The following is a 20,103-nucleotide window of genomic DNA, read 5'->3' as shown; positions in this document are numbered from 1 at the left end:
AGGACATGTTGTACTCAAGCCTCATGGCCAGGGAACTCACCAGAACAGACTTGGTCAGGAAGTACTGATGCCCTGAAATTGCTTAATATTGGTTGAATATTTTGTAGCAGTCTTAATAGGCTGGCTACTGTAACACAAGAGCATGGGAAAAATGGGAATTGAACTAAAATTTCTAAAAGCCCTTATGAATCTTGATTTAGGGTCCATCCAGTATTCCAACTCTGCGTTGATGTTTTGATTGAAAAAAAAAAAACAAACCAAAAACCAAAACCAGGAGAACCAATAAAAATGATCTAGCACCTGGCCCCCTACTTGCCAATCACTGAAAACAGAACTATGGGTGACAGAGGCACTGTCAACTCTCAATCTAAGACTCCATATGGCAAAAGGGTCATTTTAAAAAATGAGAAATGCAATGGTGGATATATTGAAAATATTTTATAATTAATTCTCTAGAATCCTAGCCACGTAGTACAGGAAAAAATTATATGGTGGAACACTTCAGTATTTTGTAAACAATGTAAAGACATATTTGACTAGAGGATGGCAATAAGAATTAACAAATATAAACTTAAGCTTCCTCACATTTTCCATAGAGCAACTAAACAATAAAAATATTTCAAGAAATAGATGACAGAATACCTCAAACACAAAATTCCAAAATCAAAGAGCCACTTACATTAAGAGATTTACCAAAACTGTTTGTAAATTAAAAGATAACAGCAAAAGGGTCATAAAAAGCCTGTTTTTTTGTTTTTTTTTTTTTTCTACAGCATCTTGGCTAATTCTTTAAGCGGATAGAACTTGGTAAAGAATGGTCAAAACTTGGCCTCAACTGTCTTCTCGTAATGATTAATCCCACTATTTGTGGTTTTGTTGTCCGAGGACAAAAATTCCGTGCCACCAACTTCTGATGTCACTTTCCAGAGAAAAGAGGCTGCTGCTGGGGTTTTGTTTTTGTGTTGTTTTTTTCCTCTTTTCCAGTTTTCGCTATGCTGAGCAATTAGGCAGCAGACAGAATGACGTAAAATAAATGAAAATATTCCATTATTCGACCAGAAATGCCACCCTCCTCCCAACTCATTGCTCTGCCCTGAAGGATGAACATATTTACAAATCCTCATTTTATTCTCCTGAGACATTTTGCATAATCCATTATAAAACATACAGGTAATACAAAATCCAAAGGTGTGCTGTGTTTAAGGGGTACACACATGAAGATTAAACTACATGATAACACTGTGGGAAGAAATCATGGTTTCACTTATTTTCATGAGTGACAGGTACGAGTGCATGACGTAAAAGCTTAAAAGTCACCCCCAAACTTTGCTAAGAATTACTGCAATTACGCAGGGAGAAATCTGTGCAAATTCATTTTCTTTACTCAGTATCAGATGGTAGGGGGAAAAATTCTTCCTTAAACAGTCTTGTTTATATTGAGGAAAAAAGATCTGAAAAACTGAACAAGTAGACATATTTCCCCTCTTTATGATCAAATAATAATGCCAATGAAGGAGAGTCTAATAAAAAAACAAAGTTGAAAAAAAATCCAAATAAAAGCCAACACTGCTATTAAGATTTTTCTTTTAATATGCCATGAGATATTCTTGATTGTATATTTTCCAAAGTACTTTTCCAGCTGCATCTCCCAACCCTTCCAGAAGATTCCGCCAGTCTTTCCAATGCAATAAAAGATGCTGGATTATACTTTTGTCCACCTTCTCTTTTTGAAAGTAATATAGTCCTAATGACTTTAATGGTCATACATTCTTATCTAATAAGGAAAACACTTACAAATATCAGAAACCCAGTTTTGAAACATTTGCATTAATTTTGAACTGAATCAGCATTTTGTGGGTTTAAAAAAAGGCAGCAATTTGAACTCACGACTTACTGACAAACACATTTCTGCAGAGGGATGGGGAAGAGAGGGATAGTGAATGCTGCATTTCTCCATTGGCCCCAAAGTGCTAATTTCACAAAGGGATACATCAAAAGCAAACATGCAATGGTGGTTTCAAAACTTTTACTGCAATATAACAATGAAGTAAACAGTAATTAGACACCTACCAATTTTTTCCCAAAACAAACCGAAAAAAAAAAAAAAATGTAAACAGGAAAATAACTGCCTATACTTGTACAGCTTCTCAAATCATGTTAGAAGGGTCTCACATTCGATGATCAAGAAATTTTAAAATAGCAGTAATTATTTTCATTTTAAGAAAAGGTTCCCCTTCTCCCTCCCCCACCCTAAGTATTTAACATGAAAGAAAGGGCTTCCTTACACATTAATTCAATCCGTATTTGAAGCAGCAACAATAACCATCAATAATTTGCCATTTCTGTTTATGGTTGCTGCAAAATTTTTTCAATTTCACAAAGCCATTATCCAGTGTTGCCATGAAATAGAGACTGTAAATTCTAGGTAGCAAAGATTCTTTCCGAAACCAATGTTAAGTCAAAGAAATATAAAGCAGGGCATTACACTAAATTTCTGGATCTAGTACACTAAAAAGAGTGAAACCTAGGAAAAGTTACCTACTGTTTTATAGAAGAAATAAAGACCTGCAAAAGCTGATTTTTGGTTGTATAATATTTTACACACTGTGTGGATTTGCGGCATCTGCTAATTGAAGCAGACATGCACTGTATTTATCCCTGCCCTATATCCTAGATCCCTCCCTCCCCTCCCCCAACAATCTACTACCTTATACCAAGTATTGTGGATATGAGCCCAAGTCATCCCAGACAATCCAGTGAACAAAGTTAGTGTAATGCACTGGTGTGAAGTGTGAGATTAAAAAAAAAGTCCCTTTCAATCTTCATCAAAGTTTTGCTGTAGAAGAAAATTGGCAGCCAAGTTCTCATTCTTCTCACAAGCAAAATATGCTTGTATCACAAGTCCTTCAGGAAATCCTAGTGCCTTTAACTGGAAGAAAAGAGAAAACACACATGGGTTCCAGCATAGCAACAGGGGCAGATCAGCACTAGAAAACATGAAAGGCACAAAAAAACTCTTGAAGACATTACGTGAACACATGCCTACCTAAGTACGGATTCACTGTCCAACCTGAGCAGCGAGATGGAGCCTAGACCCTTTCCTGTATCAACCACTGACTGTTCCTAGTTGAAGCTTTTAGATGAACAGCTCCTCTGCTAATACTCACTGGCATTAATACTAAAAATTAGTTGCTGACTGTGATGGTTTAAAAATAAATGACCCTACAGCCTACAGAAATTCGTAAATCAAACAGCTTTTAGTATGGAAGTGGGGGGAGATATGGATGAGAGCAACAGGAGAAGAGTTTAACTGCTTCAGCCAATTATTTGTAATGAAGGTCAGTCAGATCAAGTATCACTCTCCATCTCCTTGGCTTATGAAAAACTTCATAATAGGAAAATGGGTGATCAATTATTAATATTACATGATATATTTTGAGATCAGACATATGGTGTTCTATTTATATCTGCTTAACTTTTACAGAATTTTAAATGGTGATATCAGCCACTCAGTTTTGTTTTCCTAGTCTGTTAAAAATCCCTGTGATTGGGGTGCCTTGGTGGCTCAGTGGGTTGAGCCTCTGCCTTCCGCTCGGGTCATGATCCCAGGTCCTGGGATCCAGCCCTGCATCAGGCTCTCTGCTCAGTGGGGAGCCTGCTTCCCCACTCCCCCCGCTACTTGTGATCTCTCTCTGTCAAATAAATAAATGAATAAATATCCCTGTGACTCAAAAATCTGCTTTTAAAAGTGTTTTTAAGCACACAGGTCAATTATCTAATTCACTAGGTACTGTATATTTCTTAACCAAGTATTTTTTATGAACCCTCTGTTCAACTGTCTAAATCACCTTGCATTGACTATTATCAAGAAATGACCTTAAAAAACATGAGAAGCCTCAATTCAACATGATTAACTATTCATCCATGAAATAAGACAAAACTTAAAAATGATTTTGTTACCTAAGTCTTGTCCAGATTAAAGCTTGCCTAGCTGAAAAGATAGGGCACTATCCAGCTGTATGCCTCTACAAGATACACACTTAAGATTCAAAGACACAAATACACTGAAAGTAAAAGGATGGAAAAAAGATATATACCATGCAAACAGTTACAAAAAGAAAGCTGGAGTAGATCATTAGTATCAGACAAAATACACATTAAGATTAAAAACTGTTACTAAAAACAAAAGACATTTTATGATGACAAACCATCAGGAAGACCTTGTTATAAAGACATGTAACAAGAGAACCTGAAACACATGAAACAAAAACTGACAGAACTGAAGAAAGAAACAGTGATTCAACAATAGTTGGAGACTTTGCTATCCCCACATTCAATGCTGGACACAACCACCAGGCAGAAGACTGACAAGGAAGCCCATCTTAACCACATTATGAACCAACTTGACCTAACAGACATTTACAGAACACTTAACAGAAGATCACATGTCCTTTTCAAGTATGTATCAAACATTCTCCATAAAGACAATGTTAAGCTACAGAACTAGCCTCAATATATATATTTAAGAGGATTATAACTGTGCAAAGTACATTCTCTGACCACAACACAATGAACTCTGAAATCAGCAACAGAGGGAAATTTGGGAAATTTAAAGTATGTGGAAGTTAACATAATCCTTAACCAATGATGAAAGAAGGAATCACAAAGGAAATTAGAAAACACTTGAGAGAAGCGTGAAAACACCATCAAATGCACTAAAACTTACAGGGTGCTGCTGTAGCAGTGCCTCGAGGGATGGTTACAGCTTTATCTGTAGTAAGAAAGATCTTAAATACATAATCTAAGGTTCTAGCTTAAGAAACTAGAAAAAAGAGAAAACGAAATCCAAAGCAAACAGAAGGAGAAAAAGAGTAAGGGTTAAAGAGAAAACAAATAAAACTAGAGACTGGAAAAATACAATCAGTAAAACCAGAAGTTGGTTCTTTTTTTCTTCAGAGTAACAACACTGATAAATGTTTTAGTTAAACGGGGGGAAAAAACCAAACTGCATTCAAATTACTAACATCAGAAATGTAGGAACACTACTTTTTAGAGAAATAATACTATAGAATACTACAGAATTTCTGAAAGTATAAAAAAAAAATCTAATTTTAGGGAAATACTGTGAACAACTGTATGCCATCAAATTAGATAACGCTGATGAAATACAAATTCCTAGAAAGACAAAATCACCAAAACTGACTCAGGAAACAGAAAATCTGAATAACCCTATAACAAATGAAGAGACTGAATTAGTAATCACAAAATTTTCCAAAAAGAGAAGCCAGGCCCAGATAATTTTACTGGTGAATTCTACCAACTGTTGAATGAATTAAAACTTTTCTTCATAAACTCTTCTAACAAACAGGAAAGGAGGGAGTACTTCCTCACTCATTCTCTAATGAGGCCAATATACCGAAACCCGACCAGACTAAATCATCACACACACACAAATACACAGACCACTCCTCCTTATGAATACAGATGCAGAAATCTTCAACAAAACACTGGCAGACAAAATCCAGCAACATATAAAAAGGACTATTCACCACAATCAAGTGGGATTTACCCTAGGAATGAAAGGCTAGTCCAATATACAAAAATCAATGTTATTAATAAAGCATATTAAAAAGGGAACAAAACCACATTATCATCTCAGCACACAAAAACCATTTGACAAAAATCCAAGACCCTTTTGTGATAAAACCACTCAATAAACTAGAACAGAAAGAAACTCTCTCAACCTGAGAATCTAAATCTAGTAAAACCAACAGCTAACAACATACTTAATGGTGAAAGACTGTCTTCTCCTAAGATCAGGGACAAGACAAAGATGTTGGCTCTCACCAGTTCTATTCAACAATACACATACACAGAAGGCCACAGACAGGATTAGGTGAGAGAGAGAAAGAGAGAGAAAGAGGGACACCTGGGTGGCTCAGGTCATGATCCCAGAGTCCTGGGATCGAGTCTCGCACTGGGCTCTTGGAGCCTGCTTCTCCCTCTGCTTGTGCACATTCTCTCTCTGACAAATAAATAAATAAAATCTTAAAAAAAAAAAAAAAAAAAAAAAAAGAGGGCACCTGGGTGGCTCAGTTGGTTAAGCGACTGCCTCCAGCTCAGATCATAATCCTGGAGTCCCAGGATCAAGTCCCGCATCGGGCTCCCTGCTCCGCAGGCAGTCTGCGTCTCCCCCTGACCTCTCTCCTCTCATGCTTTCTCTCTCTCTCTCTCTCTCTCTCTCTCTCTCAAATAAATAAATAAATAAATCTTAAAAAAAAAAAAAAAGATACAAAGGGAGAAAGATAAGAGAAGGGAAGAAAGGAAAGAAAGGGGAAGGGGGAAGAGAAGAGAAAGCATCCATACTGGAAAAGAATTAAAACGACTTGCAAATGATATTCTACAATTAGGAAATCCTAAGAAACACACACAAATTATTAGAATTAATAAATGAGTTCAGGAAGATTGCAAGATGTAAGATGAACACACAAAATTAAGTTGTATTTGTATATAGCTAGCAATAAACAATCCAAAAATGAAATTAAGAAAATATTTCCACTGACAACAGCATCAAAAAGAATAAAAATATACTGAGGAATAAATTTAACAAAAGCATAAACCAAAGACTATAGAATTTCTGCAAGTATAAAAAAATCTAATAAATGGAAAAGCATCTCATGTTCATGGCTTGGTGAGACTTAATATTGCTAACATGGCAATAGTCTCCAAACTGATCTGCAGAAAAAAAACACAGTATTAAAACCCCAGTTTTTTGTTTCTCTTTTCTTACAGAAATCAGACAAATGGGTCCTAAAATTGATACAGAAATGGAAGGGATCCAGAATAGCCAAAACAATCTTAAGAAAAGAAAATTGGAGATTTCAAAATTTACTACAAAAAGCCACAGTAATCAAGACCATGAGGTAGTGGCATAAGATAAACATACAGATCAATGGAACAGAACTGAAAGCCCAGTAAACCCTCATAATCATGGCCAGTTGATTTTCAAAAGGATGCCAAGACAATTTAATGGATAAAGAGCAGAATTTCCAGTAAATGGTGCTGGATATCCACAAGCAAAATATTACGAAGCTAGACTCCTACACCTCACACTATAAACAAAAAGTAACTCAAAATAAATCACAGACCTAAATGTAACAAAAGCTATGAAACTCCTCAGAGGAAAAATAGGAGTAAATCTTTTGGTTGTGGATTAGGCAACTTCTCTTAGTATGACATCAAAAGCACAAATAACAAAAGAAAAAATTTCTTCTCCAAAACAGAAATCAAGAACAGATACCCCTAACCATTAAAAAAAAAAAAAGATGCTATAGAACAACTGAGGCAAGTGTCATTCACTCACTTGCCTTATTACGGGGGAGAAATATTAGCATGATACATAAAAGATCTTTTAAGAAATACATAATTATAAACGTTGAACACTTGAAGAAATGTTTATCACAAATATGGACAAATTATCTTTCAGATGATTTTCTAAGTACTAAGTTGAAATGAACTTTTTCAGATTTCCACCTCAAAATACTTCATAAGACAAGACAGGGTAAGTATAGTGATTTCTAATTTACAAATATTAACAATGGAGCCTAGAAAAAAATGAATGACCTGTCGTATCATACAAACTAAGTCCCTGCAGTGCCTCACAAGAACTGGCTGACCTAGTAAGGAAGTAAACAGAATCACGGTATCAGCTTCTGATGTTTAATGTACATATTTTTTATATATAATTCATATACATATCTATTTTACATTTTAGTGACAGTACTAAAGTAAAATTTTAAAAAGTGGATAATCTTGAGTTAGGCATTCACTTTATTATCATTTTCTTTCTTTTAAAGATTTTATTTATTTATCTGAGAGAGAGAAAAAGAGCACAAGCAGGGAGAGCAGCAGAGGGAGAGGAAGAAACAGACTCCCCTCCCCGCTGAGCAAGGAGCCTGACGCAGGACTCGATCATGACCCGAGTGGAAAGCAGATGCTTAACCAACTGAGCCACCCAGGTGGTTTCCCTAAGATCATTTTCCTCATAAATTTTCAGACATAAAAAGAAATTTTTAATTTTTAAAATATGTTTATAACTATTTTATAAAGCTGCCATTCACTGCTAGTTCCTTGGCTAGCACAAAGGCCAAGATGTGAGAGCGGGGATGAAAATACACGGTCTTTATTGCAATCCTTAGGACAATGCTGTATTTGGCTGTGTCCAGCAGAACTATCTCCAGTGCCAGAAATATTCTCTATCTGTGCTACCGCACACAGCAGCCTCTAGCCCCATGTGACTACTAAGCATCTGAAATGGGGCTAGTGTGACTAAGGAACTAAATTTTCAGTTTTACTCCAACTCACCCTTTCTATAGCTTCTTTCTCCTGAGGCGTTACTTGAATGTAGTTCATATGACCACTTCCGGCTTCTGCAATTCCTCCACTGCCACCTCCACCCCCTCCTCCTTGACCACCAGCTTCTTGAACCGGTTCATTTAACATCTGAATAAAATGCTCCTGGTGCTGGCTAATTTGCTGTGGTAATTTGAAGGACAGAAAAAACAACAACAAAAAACAACAAAAAAACAATACAATGATATAAAGTATCTTCAGGAAACTAAGAATTCTAAATTCAAACAGCAGAGAAAGCTAGAATTTTGTAACTGCTTTATTTTTAGAATGATTCTGAATTATTTAATCTTTGGAAGGATGTGATTTCTTACATACTATTAAAGAAACTTAGCACTTTTCAGTGAGGTAAATAGTGAAGAATTAAGAGAATTCAAATTCTCTTTCATAAATGGGCCTCATCTCCCCAAATCAATGTTAAAAAAAACTACTTGGGGATTATAAAAATAAACAGAACTTCTATATCTTCCACACTAGTACATAGTATAATGCTGAGGTTCATAACTTGAGGTTTAAATAAGCCCATGGGTATGTCTCTAAGAGGCAGTGCTCCACTAATAGTAAGTTTGGGGAAAAAAGATTTTATAAATTATTTCTTTCACAAAGAGTTTCTCGGATTTTTTAATCAAGTGTTTCCCCAAATTATTATTTGACCAACTTAAATTAACCTACCTCCACCCCCCGACTCTTTTTTTAGTACATCTAATCTATAGCACATACTACTGATTGCAACTCAAGAGAAAAGTTTATACAGCTTATGGAGGGGAAGGGGAGTCGCATGGATTTAAAAAAAAATAGGATATATTCTACAAACCCACTTCTGAAATTAACTTTGATTAAATAGTTACCTGCAGTAATTGAGGATTTTCTCGACCTATCTGTTGTAGCAATGCTGGAAGCAGGGAAGGATTCTGTTGAATAATTTGTCTCATCTGTTGAAACTGAGGCTGATTCCGTAAAAATTCAAGGGGATGTCCTAAAAAACACATAACATTATAAACAAAAGCAGTAATTATGTATACAATATATACGTGGTTCAATCATAATTTTAGACAGCAAACACTGACAATTAAAAAAATTTGATGAGTTCTCAGATGTATATAAGAATGGGAGTAAATAATGACAGAAATCTTTCAACTATACCAACGTGCAAGTCTTATACTATAGAAATTACTCCTATCGGTATAGGTAGAGTACAGAACACTGAAAGAATGAAGTTTTCCTACAATTGTCCCAGGTAGTTAGTATCATCAAATAACGAGAAATTATGATCTGCATGCACTCTATCAAAATAAAAAGTACTAACACTGTTCCTAAGAAAAATATATATCTAGGATTTACAAAACCAAAAATTCCACTTACTTTCTAATACAACCCAAACCTTTAAGAAAACAAAACAATCTGAGCTCGAATTCCTGGGAAATTCTAAACTAAAGAAGTGAAAGATAATACTTAAAAGTTAAGAGTTTAGATATGCAGATCAGAAGTTTTATTAATACAAACTTAAATTATAATTAGGAAGACAATTTTGGTTATTACGATTAAGCTTTAAACATTTGTAATTTATAAAAGCTTGAGATAAATAAGCTACAAGTAGGGGCACCTGGGTGCCTCAGTCATTAAGCATCTGCCTTTGGCTCAGGTCATGATTCCAGGGTCCTGGGATCGAGTCCCACATCAGGCTTCCTGCTGAGAGGAGCCTGCTTCTCCCTCTGCCTCTGTCCCTCCCTCTGCTTGTGCGTGCTTGCTGTCAAATAAATAATCTTTAAAGAATAAAATAAGCTACAGGTCAATCTAGTACTAATACATTTAGAACTCTTTAGTCCAAAATTCCATGACAATAATAAATGTTAAGGATGCCAAATAAGACAGAACTTGCAACTTTTGGGGGGTAGTGGCTGTGCTCTGATCATACTACAGGAAACCAAGAATTGCATGTAATTATGTTTTTGAGGTTACTAATGAATTATGGGCATTTTTGGGATGTTATTTCCTTAATTATTCAAGAAAATCATTCAAATTAAAATGGCCACATGAGTATGAGAAGTAACCTTCCTTCTGTGACACCAGTTTTATAGATGAAGAAAATGAGACTCAGGAACTAAATTAACCCACTAAGGACTGCTAAATGGGACAGCAGTCCCTACCTGAACCAAAGCCGTGGCCTCTTCTTTCCATTCTTGTGCCAACTCTGCATAAATTAAAGCCTGTCCTCTGGGAGACTGTACACACAAAAATGAAACCCTGTTCTCTGGGAGACTGTACACAAAATACCCATGGCTTTTTGTCAACCAGAGCTGTCATTACATAGAGCTAGGAAAAGCATCAAGAAGGGCCTCTTTAAAATGAAGTTTAAATTACTTTATCACTACTGTGTACACAACGGAGCCTGAAGGAGAACAAAGTAACTCAAGCCCACCACAGGCTCTAGGACCTCCTCTGTAGTCACACCTTCATCAATGGAAGGGTTGATGCTGACCAGTAAACAGAGGTGAATTCAAGATTGGCTTTCAGCTCTAGATACATGTCTTCAAAGTTCTCAGCGCTTTATTTCTTTGGTGGTAAAATAGCGACTAAGATCGTCCCGGCTTTGAAATTATACATAGTTTATGACATGCATGGGGAGAGAGAAGAGACAAGGTGAGCAAACATTCTGAATGGCTTCAGAATGTTAACACAAAATGCAAACTGGGAAGCATCTCTTCCTCAGAACAGGCTAAACAAAATGTGCCCTTTGCCAAAATTACAGCACTGAGGTCTCAGCAAGAAGTTATGCAATTGCCACTCGGGAGAATTTGTTTTGGGCCCTTCTCTAACATTAATGGATAGAGAACTTGTGTGAAGAGTCCTCCAGATGCTCTAGGAACAAGCCTCACCTCACACTAGAAACTCAGGACTGTGCCCCCACATCCCCACCAGCCCATGCTAACCTCCAGGGCTCGCTGTGGTTGTCGATGCCGTCGTAGTCGCCGCAGCGGCCGCCACCGAAGATGGAGGAGCCCCAGTGCTGACCGCAGGAGGGGTGTCCACCACAGCCTGACTCTCTCTATCTCCAGGGATCCCCTACAATACAATTTCCCAGCTTTAAAATATCTTGTCATTCAAAGATAGTTCAATACTATACAAAGAAAAAGATTTATTGATCTATTTAATGTGCTTGTCTAATTTCCAAAAGCATCAAACAGATGTCTGCTTCTATTAAAAGTAAAAGATTAAGACTTATCTAAAAGCTGTGTATATTCGAATTAGATTAGAAATGACCTGAGCATGATACAGAAGAACCCAAGTGCAATAATGTAAGGCAGCACAATGTCCAGCAGAATTTTCCATGATGACAAAAATGTTCTGTATCTATGCTAATAAAATATTCATTAATCACACGAAGCTACTGAGAACTTGAAATGTGGCTAATGTTACTAAAGAAACTAATTTTTAATATACTTTTAATTTTACTCAATTCAAATAACTACTTGTACTTAATACTACTTAATAGCTATTTTACTAGACAGTGCAGATCTAAGATAATAAAGAGATTTGTAATTTAAGACATAAGTCATAAAATGATGTTTACATACAGCAACATATTACATCTAACATCAAAGATCCTAAATTTGTATATAATAATATAATTTTTAAAATATCAATACAAACCTTATCAAAACTGGACATTTGGTTTTTATGCTATACATTAATTTTTGAATTTCATAGAAACTTTCACCAGCTGTGTGGTAGAAAGGTTTGCATTTGTAAACCTAGCCTGAAAATTATCCAAAGAAACAGGTTTTGACACATGTGCAGTTCTGAAATGAATCCTGGGGTGGGTAAAAATCTAATGGAGACAGAGCAGGTGGCAACAGTGGCCAAGCAAGGAGGATCTCCTCTATTGAACCACCGTTCTGAGAAAGCATTCTCCAGGAAGTATCACATACAAAAAATTAAATTATTCAAAATTTACAAAAGTAGATATAAGAACCTTAAATATTTCAATATTTTCTAAGTTTATAGCATTTGTCTTCTGAACTTATTATACTTTAAACTGCACTGAGACTTCTGGAGCACTATTTTGATGCATGATTTACAACATATTAAAACATATTAAACAACATATTAAAAAAGTCTTTATGAAATCCACATAGATTGTGAAGGAGAAGAATTAAGAGGAAGTATTACATTTGGGTAAGAGAGGATAATGGTTAATGCTTCCATTTCCCAATAAATCAGAAGTTGAAACCATAAACATATGAAGAATTATGCATAATGAACCACATGAAGGGTAATGGCTTGCCGGCATTAGATGTCACTCCAGACATTAGAAACAAATGTTTTTGAGACTCCCTTGACTATTACTGACAATAAATAATCTAACAACTCAAATGTGAATGGAACCAGGTAAATAACATCATACATTGAATTAAATGCACGCTATTCTATCAGGTAACAGGGAATGGATGGGAAGATAATGAATTAAAGAGTCTATGATCTAAAACTTTTCCTAAACCCTTGCAAAAACCCAGAATCCAAGTTGTCCAGACAAACCAGCTCTCTGAATTAATTAATCAATCTACCTATCTATCTTCCAAGTCTTTTATTTTTTTTTACCTAGGCTTCATGCCCGGCTTGGAGCCTAACTCAGAGCCTGAATTCACGATGGAGACTGAGACCTGAGCTGAGATCAAGAGTCATATGCTTAACTAAGCCACTCACAGGCACCCCTTTCAAGTTTTTATTTAGGATGTCAGTTTTTTTTCTTTTTCTTAGCTATCTGAATTTGTAGTGGAATCTCTTCATTTTTAAAAGTTGGCAACTAATTATAAAAATGTACACAGTACAAGACAAATAAAATTAGGTGTGGGCTTCCAACTTGTTACTTTTGCCCTCTATCATAGAGGAGCACCTAGGAGGTGTGCCTGGGTGGCTTAATTGGTTAAACATCTGCCTTCGGCTCAGGTCATGATCCCCAGGTCCTGGGATCAAGTCCTGCTTCCGGCTCCCCGCTCAGTGGGAAGCCTGCTTCTCACTCTCCCTGATGCTCCCCTGCGTGTGTTCTTTCTCTCTGTCAAATAAAATAAAAATAAAATCTTAAAAAAAAAAGTATACCCAGGAGTATGCTGGCCATCAAAAAAGCCACTAAAACGGTAGATTAGATTTAAAAAATCTATCCCACACTCCAAACAAACTGTCATCCTTTGAGGATAACATGAATGGGGTAGAAGTTACTACTCTAAGTGGAGAGCCAATTTTACAACTCATTTAGCCATGTTGTTTCCTAAATAAAAATCACATCAAAATCTTTTAGAAGAGGTTACATTTTACTAACACAAAATGTTAACAAATTAAGAAAAATAAAAACATTACATTAATTACTAGCATATATTCTCATTCTCCGTGAATTATTACTGTTCCTTAAAAGTCTTTGAGATTTTGGCGTCAAACTACAATAAATAAAGTGAAATATTTCTCACCATTAAAAGATACTCCACTGCTCTGTCAGGGTTGTTGAAACTGGCTCTCAGGGCTGCAATCACTTGCTCTCGTTCATATCCCATTGACATGATCTCAGTTACCATATTCTCGTAAGACTGACCTGTCACTAAGAAAAGGTGTGTGGCATGGGAGGAAGGGAAAGGAAGAAAACATTTAATAAATATGCATTTCCTGTGTATTTCTTGAACGTATATGTATATACAATATTTCAGGCACTATAGGACTAGGGGTACAAAAATAAGTAACAGTACAAACTACAACATATATGTATATTGGTAGAATAATGCCCCCTGCCCATCCCTGGAACATATAAATATGTTAGGTTACGAGGCAAAGTGGAACTATGGTTGTTAATCAGCTAACTTTAAGAAAGAGAAGTTATCCCAGATTATCTGTGTAGGCCTGTTGTAATCACAAGGGTCCTTAAAAGCAGAAGGAAAACAGAGGGGAGGGTCAGAAAAACAGATATAAAGACAAGAGCAAAGAAGCAAGGTTGCAGATGCTATGCTGCTGCCTGACGATAGAAGAAGGGGCTATAAGCCAAGGAATGCGGGCAGGTTCCAGAAGCACTGGAAGGACATAGAACAGATTCTCCCCCCTGGAATGTACAGAAAGGACTGCCGCCTTGATGGTAGCCCAGTGATTTAGCCCCTTGATCTTAGTCCAGTGAGGACTATGTTAGACTTCTAACCTACTGTGCACCTTAAGATAGGTGCTCATCTGTTGTTTCCTACCAAGAAGTCTATGGAAACTTATCACAGTAGCAACAGAAAACTAACATAGTATGCTTAGTAAGTACAATAAAAACATCAGATACAAATATAGGACAGAATTAGCAGGTCAGAGAAGGCAACCTGGAAGAAACAAATGAACTAATTTTTTGAAAACACAAAGGAGGGATATTTCAAGCAATCAATTCTACGGTAACAACTTCAGTTTTCCTTCAACATCTTTTATTATCAAAGCTGAAGAAAAAAGGAGGTTAGAAGCAGGAAAGTTAGGTTTTCATATACAGAGCTTGTGTAATGCCCCAAGCACTGCTATCCCAGGAAGTCATATCCCACAGGCTACCACCAACCCAAACTTGCTCTTCATGGAAATGTCAGACCACAGACAACAGTCTGAAAAGAAAGCCAGCTCTCTACACCGAACTAATACTTCACTTAAGCCATCTTGTCTTTCACTTCTCTTCTGGGTACCATTCCATTTCTTGTTTCAAAGAACTGGACTCTTTGGTTATTCTCTTTCTTGTCTACCTCCCATCTTTCACTCTCCATTTAATCATCCTGATCAGCAGTTGACTATATCCTAGAATGTCATCCTAAAAGCAGAATCCAACTTGGTCGGATCCCAATTCCTCTTTCAGAAACTGGTCCATCTGTCTGCTGCCTTCCCTTTCCAGCCATAGCTAACTGCACAAGCTGTGTCCACTTCTCACATTCCACCCACTCCTTAGCCAATATTGATCTGTGACTTTGAATCTAAAAGATTTCCCCCTCAGATGTGTCCCACCATTATCTGCGTTCTCCTTTTCAATAACTAGCACCTCTACCCACCCAAGCACAAGAACCAGGAACCCTGGTGACTGCAAGTTCCCTCTCCCTTCCCTTCCATAACTTATCTACCAGTGTTATCTGCTAGGTCCTAAATCTGAATTACAGCGCAAAACTACCTACTTCCCACTTTCTTCACTGCCTTCACTCAAGCCCAGGCCGCAACAATCTCTCATCTGGATAACACCCTGCTTCCTCTCCTGCCCCCGAGCCTATAATCTATTCTTCTGCCGGCTGGAAAAGCAAGCTTTTTAAAAAGAAAACCTCATCTCATTTTGGGTTCCCAACACTCAACAATCTCCGCACACCACACTCCAACCACGCTGTTGTTTTCCAGTTTACTTCACAAGTCATACCTTTTAGAAACAGTCCTAAAACCTTCACACACACACACACACACACACACACACACACACACACACTCACATCCCTCTTCTCTGAGGGGTCAGTTCCTTCACAGCTCCATTTCTCAATTTAAACTGAGAATACATCCCAGAGATGTACTGCCTAACTATCCCAAGTATAAGTACCTTCTATTTTCTTAATAGGAGCCATTAATTTCCTTAAAATCATTCATCGTGATTTGCAATTTACTTTGTTTCACCACTTCTTTCCCCCATCTGAACAAAAAGTTCAGCTGTGCAAGGGACCCTGTTGTTTTACACTGCCATTTCCCTGGCACAGGTGACACTCATCAGTTGAATGATTTTTTTTGCAGAATTTTCAATAAAGGCATTTAATAGCTATGAAAGTATAGTTTAAAAAAAACTAAATATCCTTGAGCAAATGTGGCATTCATGATATTGCTTAGAGTAATGACTTTTCCTTTCCCCTTCCATAAAGGACTTGTTAATATATTTGTTCTTAATTATCCATTCAAATGACTCTAGCACAAAGCCAGTTAAGTGTCAATATCCCTTCAGTAATCAAGTTCCCAGGTACAGAAATTAGCATCAATATAAACAAAATTAAGAACTGTGGAGTATCTGAACTACACTATTATGACATGGTGTTTCTCATTTAATCCTCACAATAACTCCATGAGAAAGGTTTACTATGATCATGGTTTAACAATAGCTGGTAAGTCATGGTAGACACTAACACAGGCTGTTAAGAGTTCAGAGCTCCCACACCTAGTCAGCAAGCTACACCTCCTAAAATTATGCCTCCTAATTAATCAAGTTATACAACTCAGAAAGAAATGCCTTTAAGTGTGATACTTTACAGATAGTAATAGTACAAGGGTAAATGACTCACAGAAAAACCAGAGACAATGGACAACACGAGAGAGAGCTAATGAGGTTACAGCGGAGTAGTGATGAAGAACCTTGTATGTGTCACTAAGAGTGAGCTGTGGTCCTATCTTCCAGGTCACACAGAGCTGCGAAACGAACTAACAGCGACCTTATGAGATAAAAGGCAGATGCCTTTTATGAAGTCCACTATGACACGGCACTGACCAGTTACGAATAATGCAGGAGTTATCCATAAGGTAAGGCTGTCAACTAAAGTAGTCAAGTGGCAGCAAAAAACAAATATTCCAGGAACCTCAGGAAGGAGGGTTGTCAGGACCCTGAGCTAAATGGCCCATGAGAGGCAGGGAGGTCAAGGATGATGCCAACAAAAGGTAGAGATGATGATGCAAGCAATGAGGAACAAAGAAGAATCAGATGGGAGGATAAAATAGGATTCCATTTGAAACCTGAAGAGTTTATGGAGGTTGTAGGCTTCCCACATGGTGGCTTAAAGAATGAGTCTGGGGACTCAGAGGGAGATGTGTACTGGAATTATAATTTTGTGGATCTTTACAGTATATGGGTGATATTTGCCATTCCCATAGTTTGAACTTTGAACTATGATCTGCAGCAGAGCCACAGAAGATCCATACACTTAAGGGTCAGATAAAATGAAGAATTAACTAGAAAGCCTGCAAAGGAATAGTCAAGAGGCATGGATCAGGAAAAGAGCACTGTCAAAGCCACAGAAGGCAAGTTTAAAGCAGCACGGTATCAACGTAAAGACTGGGAGGATTAAAGAGTAAAGGGGTCCTATGACCTAAGTTGTGCAGGGTGCCAGAAGACATAAAGATACGACACTGCCTTCAGAAGGCTAGGTGTAACAGCGGCAGCTAGAATTCGGCAGCACCATGTTTTCCAACGGAGGTGGCAGTGGTGTCAGCCAGACAGTTCAGCAGCACCAGGGGCAAGTGCCAGGTGGTTCCAGCTCTGTGGGCAGACAGTACCTGACTGAATTCTGGGTCACCTCTTCTAGTCCTTCCAGTATCTCACTAATAACTTCCTAGGATTAAGCCTTTCCCAGTCTGAAAGGGATTTCTGTTTTGCTGACTGGACACTAACTCATACTCATTTGACAGCAGACTAGTCCCAGAACATAGTAAATGTAAAAGAGTAAATGTGGGTATGGTACATCCAGGTGACCTTAGGTTGATTACTTACAACCATTTTGACCCTACATGCTATGGACAACCAAGATGCCATTTCCATGGCAATGAAAGGATCATGGAGTTCAAGTCAGTCAGGTCAGAGGCCAACCCCCCAGATCATATGAGGTACTACTGCTGTTGGAACCCTGCTGCTGCAGCAACTAAGAAGCTAGAAGCCCATACCACTGGAGCTGCTGTTCCTAGTCTTCTACCTCCCTACCATTTAATAGAGAACAGAACAAAGGAGAGTGATGGAGTTGCCAGCCAACAGACGAACAATTAGCAGGCAAAGTAGGAAATGTACTAGAGGTGTCACAATGGGAAAACGGGGAAAAAAAAACCAAAACTGATTTTGACAGACTAAGTGTGAAGGGGAGATGAAAAAGCATTATCCAATAGTTAAAGCTGGGACAGAAAGGTACATTCACTGCAGTACCATAAAAGCAATAAGATAGAGATGGGACCCAACAGGGCTCCAAACTGGAATAAAGATGTGCAAGGCAGATTTAGTAACATTTTATACCCATTTTACAAACATTTTTAAATAAACCTGTCAACAGTTCAAACTCTGTTAAGACTTCATTTAAAATTCACATTTGGAAAATAGAAAATTACCTGCTTTAACCAAAAGAATATGCTTAACTCTAGTAATACTTCAAATAGTACAATTTAAAGAGATCAATATGTAACACACAAACTTACAAAGTCTTTAGTAATATATTAATCAAATAATTATCTAAATCATTTAATAGCTTGATAATAAGCAACCATGAAAATGACATTTCATGATCCAGAAAAATGAAATTAGAACCTCCTCCCTACCTCTTATAAGGTTATTTATAATGTAGATACCTACCCAGTGCACTGGTTGCATCTTCAAAAAGGTTTGACCGAGAAGAATCTCCTGATGTACTGCAAAAGGTTTTCAGAAAATTGTACATCAGAAAGTATATAACACTTACACTGAAGTTTAGTAATGGTCCAAATTGTAAAGAGATTGTTTGATTTTAATCAAATGTTTAAGTCTGGCTACAGTGTTTAAACCATCTTCTACATTAAACCCCAAAGCTTTATCTATAACATTTATGGTTTGGGAAGAATTTTCAATCTTAATATTCATACTGTTCTACAAATGCCTCATTTTAAATGTCCAAAGATACAAAATAACAACTGAACAGAATGTTTACCATTTAAGGAATACAAAAAAAGATAATGCACAACTATTTCCCTAAAAGAATTTACAATAAGTTAAAGAACCTATAAGTCAAGTCACAATAGAAGAAATACCAAACAACACAGGTATCCCCCACTTCTCCAAAGTTCACATTCCACCACATTTTGCTTTTACCAAAGACCTACATAAGTACCCATTTTCACTAACTAGAAGAAATCTGAAGAGAATTTTCTCTGAAGAGGATTTCTGCTTATACAAGAAAAGTAAAAATAGTGTTTTGTTTGTTTTGCAGCAAGCCTTTACAGAGGAACACACCCTGAGAAGCCAGTATGGTCCCGAAGCTCCTTCCCCAGAACTATACTCAGCATCTCAGCATCGAGCCACCATAACTGTGTCTCTGAGCATCTGCGCTTCATCTAAATTTATTGTGTGCCTCCATTACCGAGGTGTGTGTGTGTGTGTTCTAAAGTATCAGAAAAGCCTGAGAGGTTATTTTATAGGTCTGGAAATGTTCAAAACTTTTTCCACATAAATTTATGGTAATTGCTTCTTTGCAATTATTTCTTTGCTTATGCCACTTCGGCTTACAGGTTTCATAGGAATACTCTACTTTCAAACAGTGGGGGAAACCTGTACAGAATAAAGGGGTAAGGTAGAAACCACATTATGCTGGAAAGGCCTGGGAAATCTTTATATAATAGAATTTCAGTTAGGTCTTATAGGTAAGATTTTCACACAGGAGATGATAAGAAGGCATTCAAGTCAAGGAACATAGCAAAAGCAAAAAATGGAGAGGTGTGATAAAATCCAAGTTGTAACCGAAAGAAAACCAGTTTAAAAGGACTACTGCTGGGCAATTACAGAAGACAAGTCTAGAAAACAAAGTAGACAAAAACAAGATTATGAAAGACCATGAAGAGCAGGCCAAAGAAAAATAAGTTGAAGTTTACAAACTAGTAAAGGTAGCAGCTGGCAGTTTAGATTAAAACATACATACAACAAACACACACTTATATCTCTCCCAATTAAAAAAAAAAAAA

General features: G+C 37.1%; 1 protein-coding gene across 2 annotated transcripts in view; it reads right to left on the bottom strand.

Moving 5' to 3' along the window:
* Nucleotides 1-2,004: 2,004 nt before the first annotated feature.
* The window catches only part of RAD23B (RAD23 homolog B, nucleotide excision repair protein), a 43,743-nt gene continuing 25,644 nt past the window's right edge, over nt 2,005-20,103 (bottom strand). For both annotated transcript variants that reach the window (XM_080819466.1, XM_080819467.1), the window contains exons 5-10: nt 18,746-18,801; nt 13,872-13,999; nt 11,340-11,472; nt 9,258-9,385; nt 8,365-8,535; nt 2,005-2,929 (exon numbers count right to left, since the gene is read on the bottom strand). In XM_080819466.1, coding sequence (XP_080675592.1) covers nt 2,816-2,929; nt 8,365-8,535; nt 9,258-9,385; nt 11,340-11,472; nt 13,872-13,999; nt 18,746-18,801 — 730 coding nt within the window. In that variant the 3' untranslated portion in view covers nt 2,005-2,815. The remainder of the gene's footprint in view (nt 2,930-8,364; nt 8,536-9,257; nt 9,386-11,339; nt 11,473-13,871; nt 14,000-18,745; nt 18,802-20,103) is intronic.

Source organism: Martes martes (genome assembly GCF_963455335.1).
Source record: "Martes martes genome assembly, chromosome: 12".
Lineage (NCBI taxonomy): Eukaryota > Metazoa > Chordata > Mammalia > Carnivora > Mustelidae > Martes > Martes martes.
This window is presented reverse-complemented; position numbering and strand designations above follow the sequence as displayed.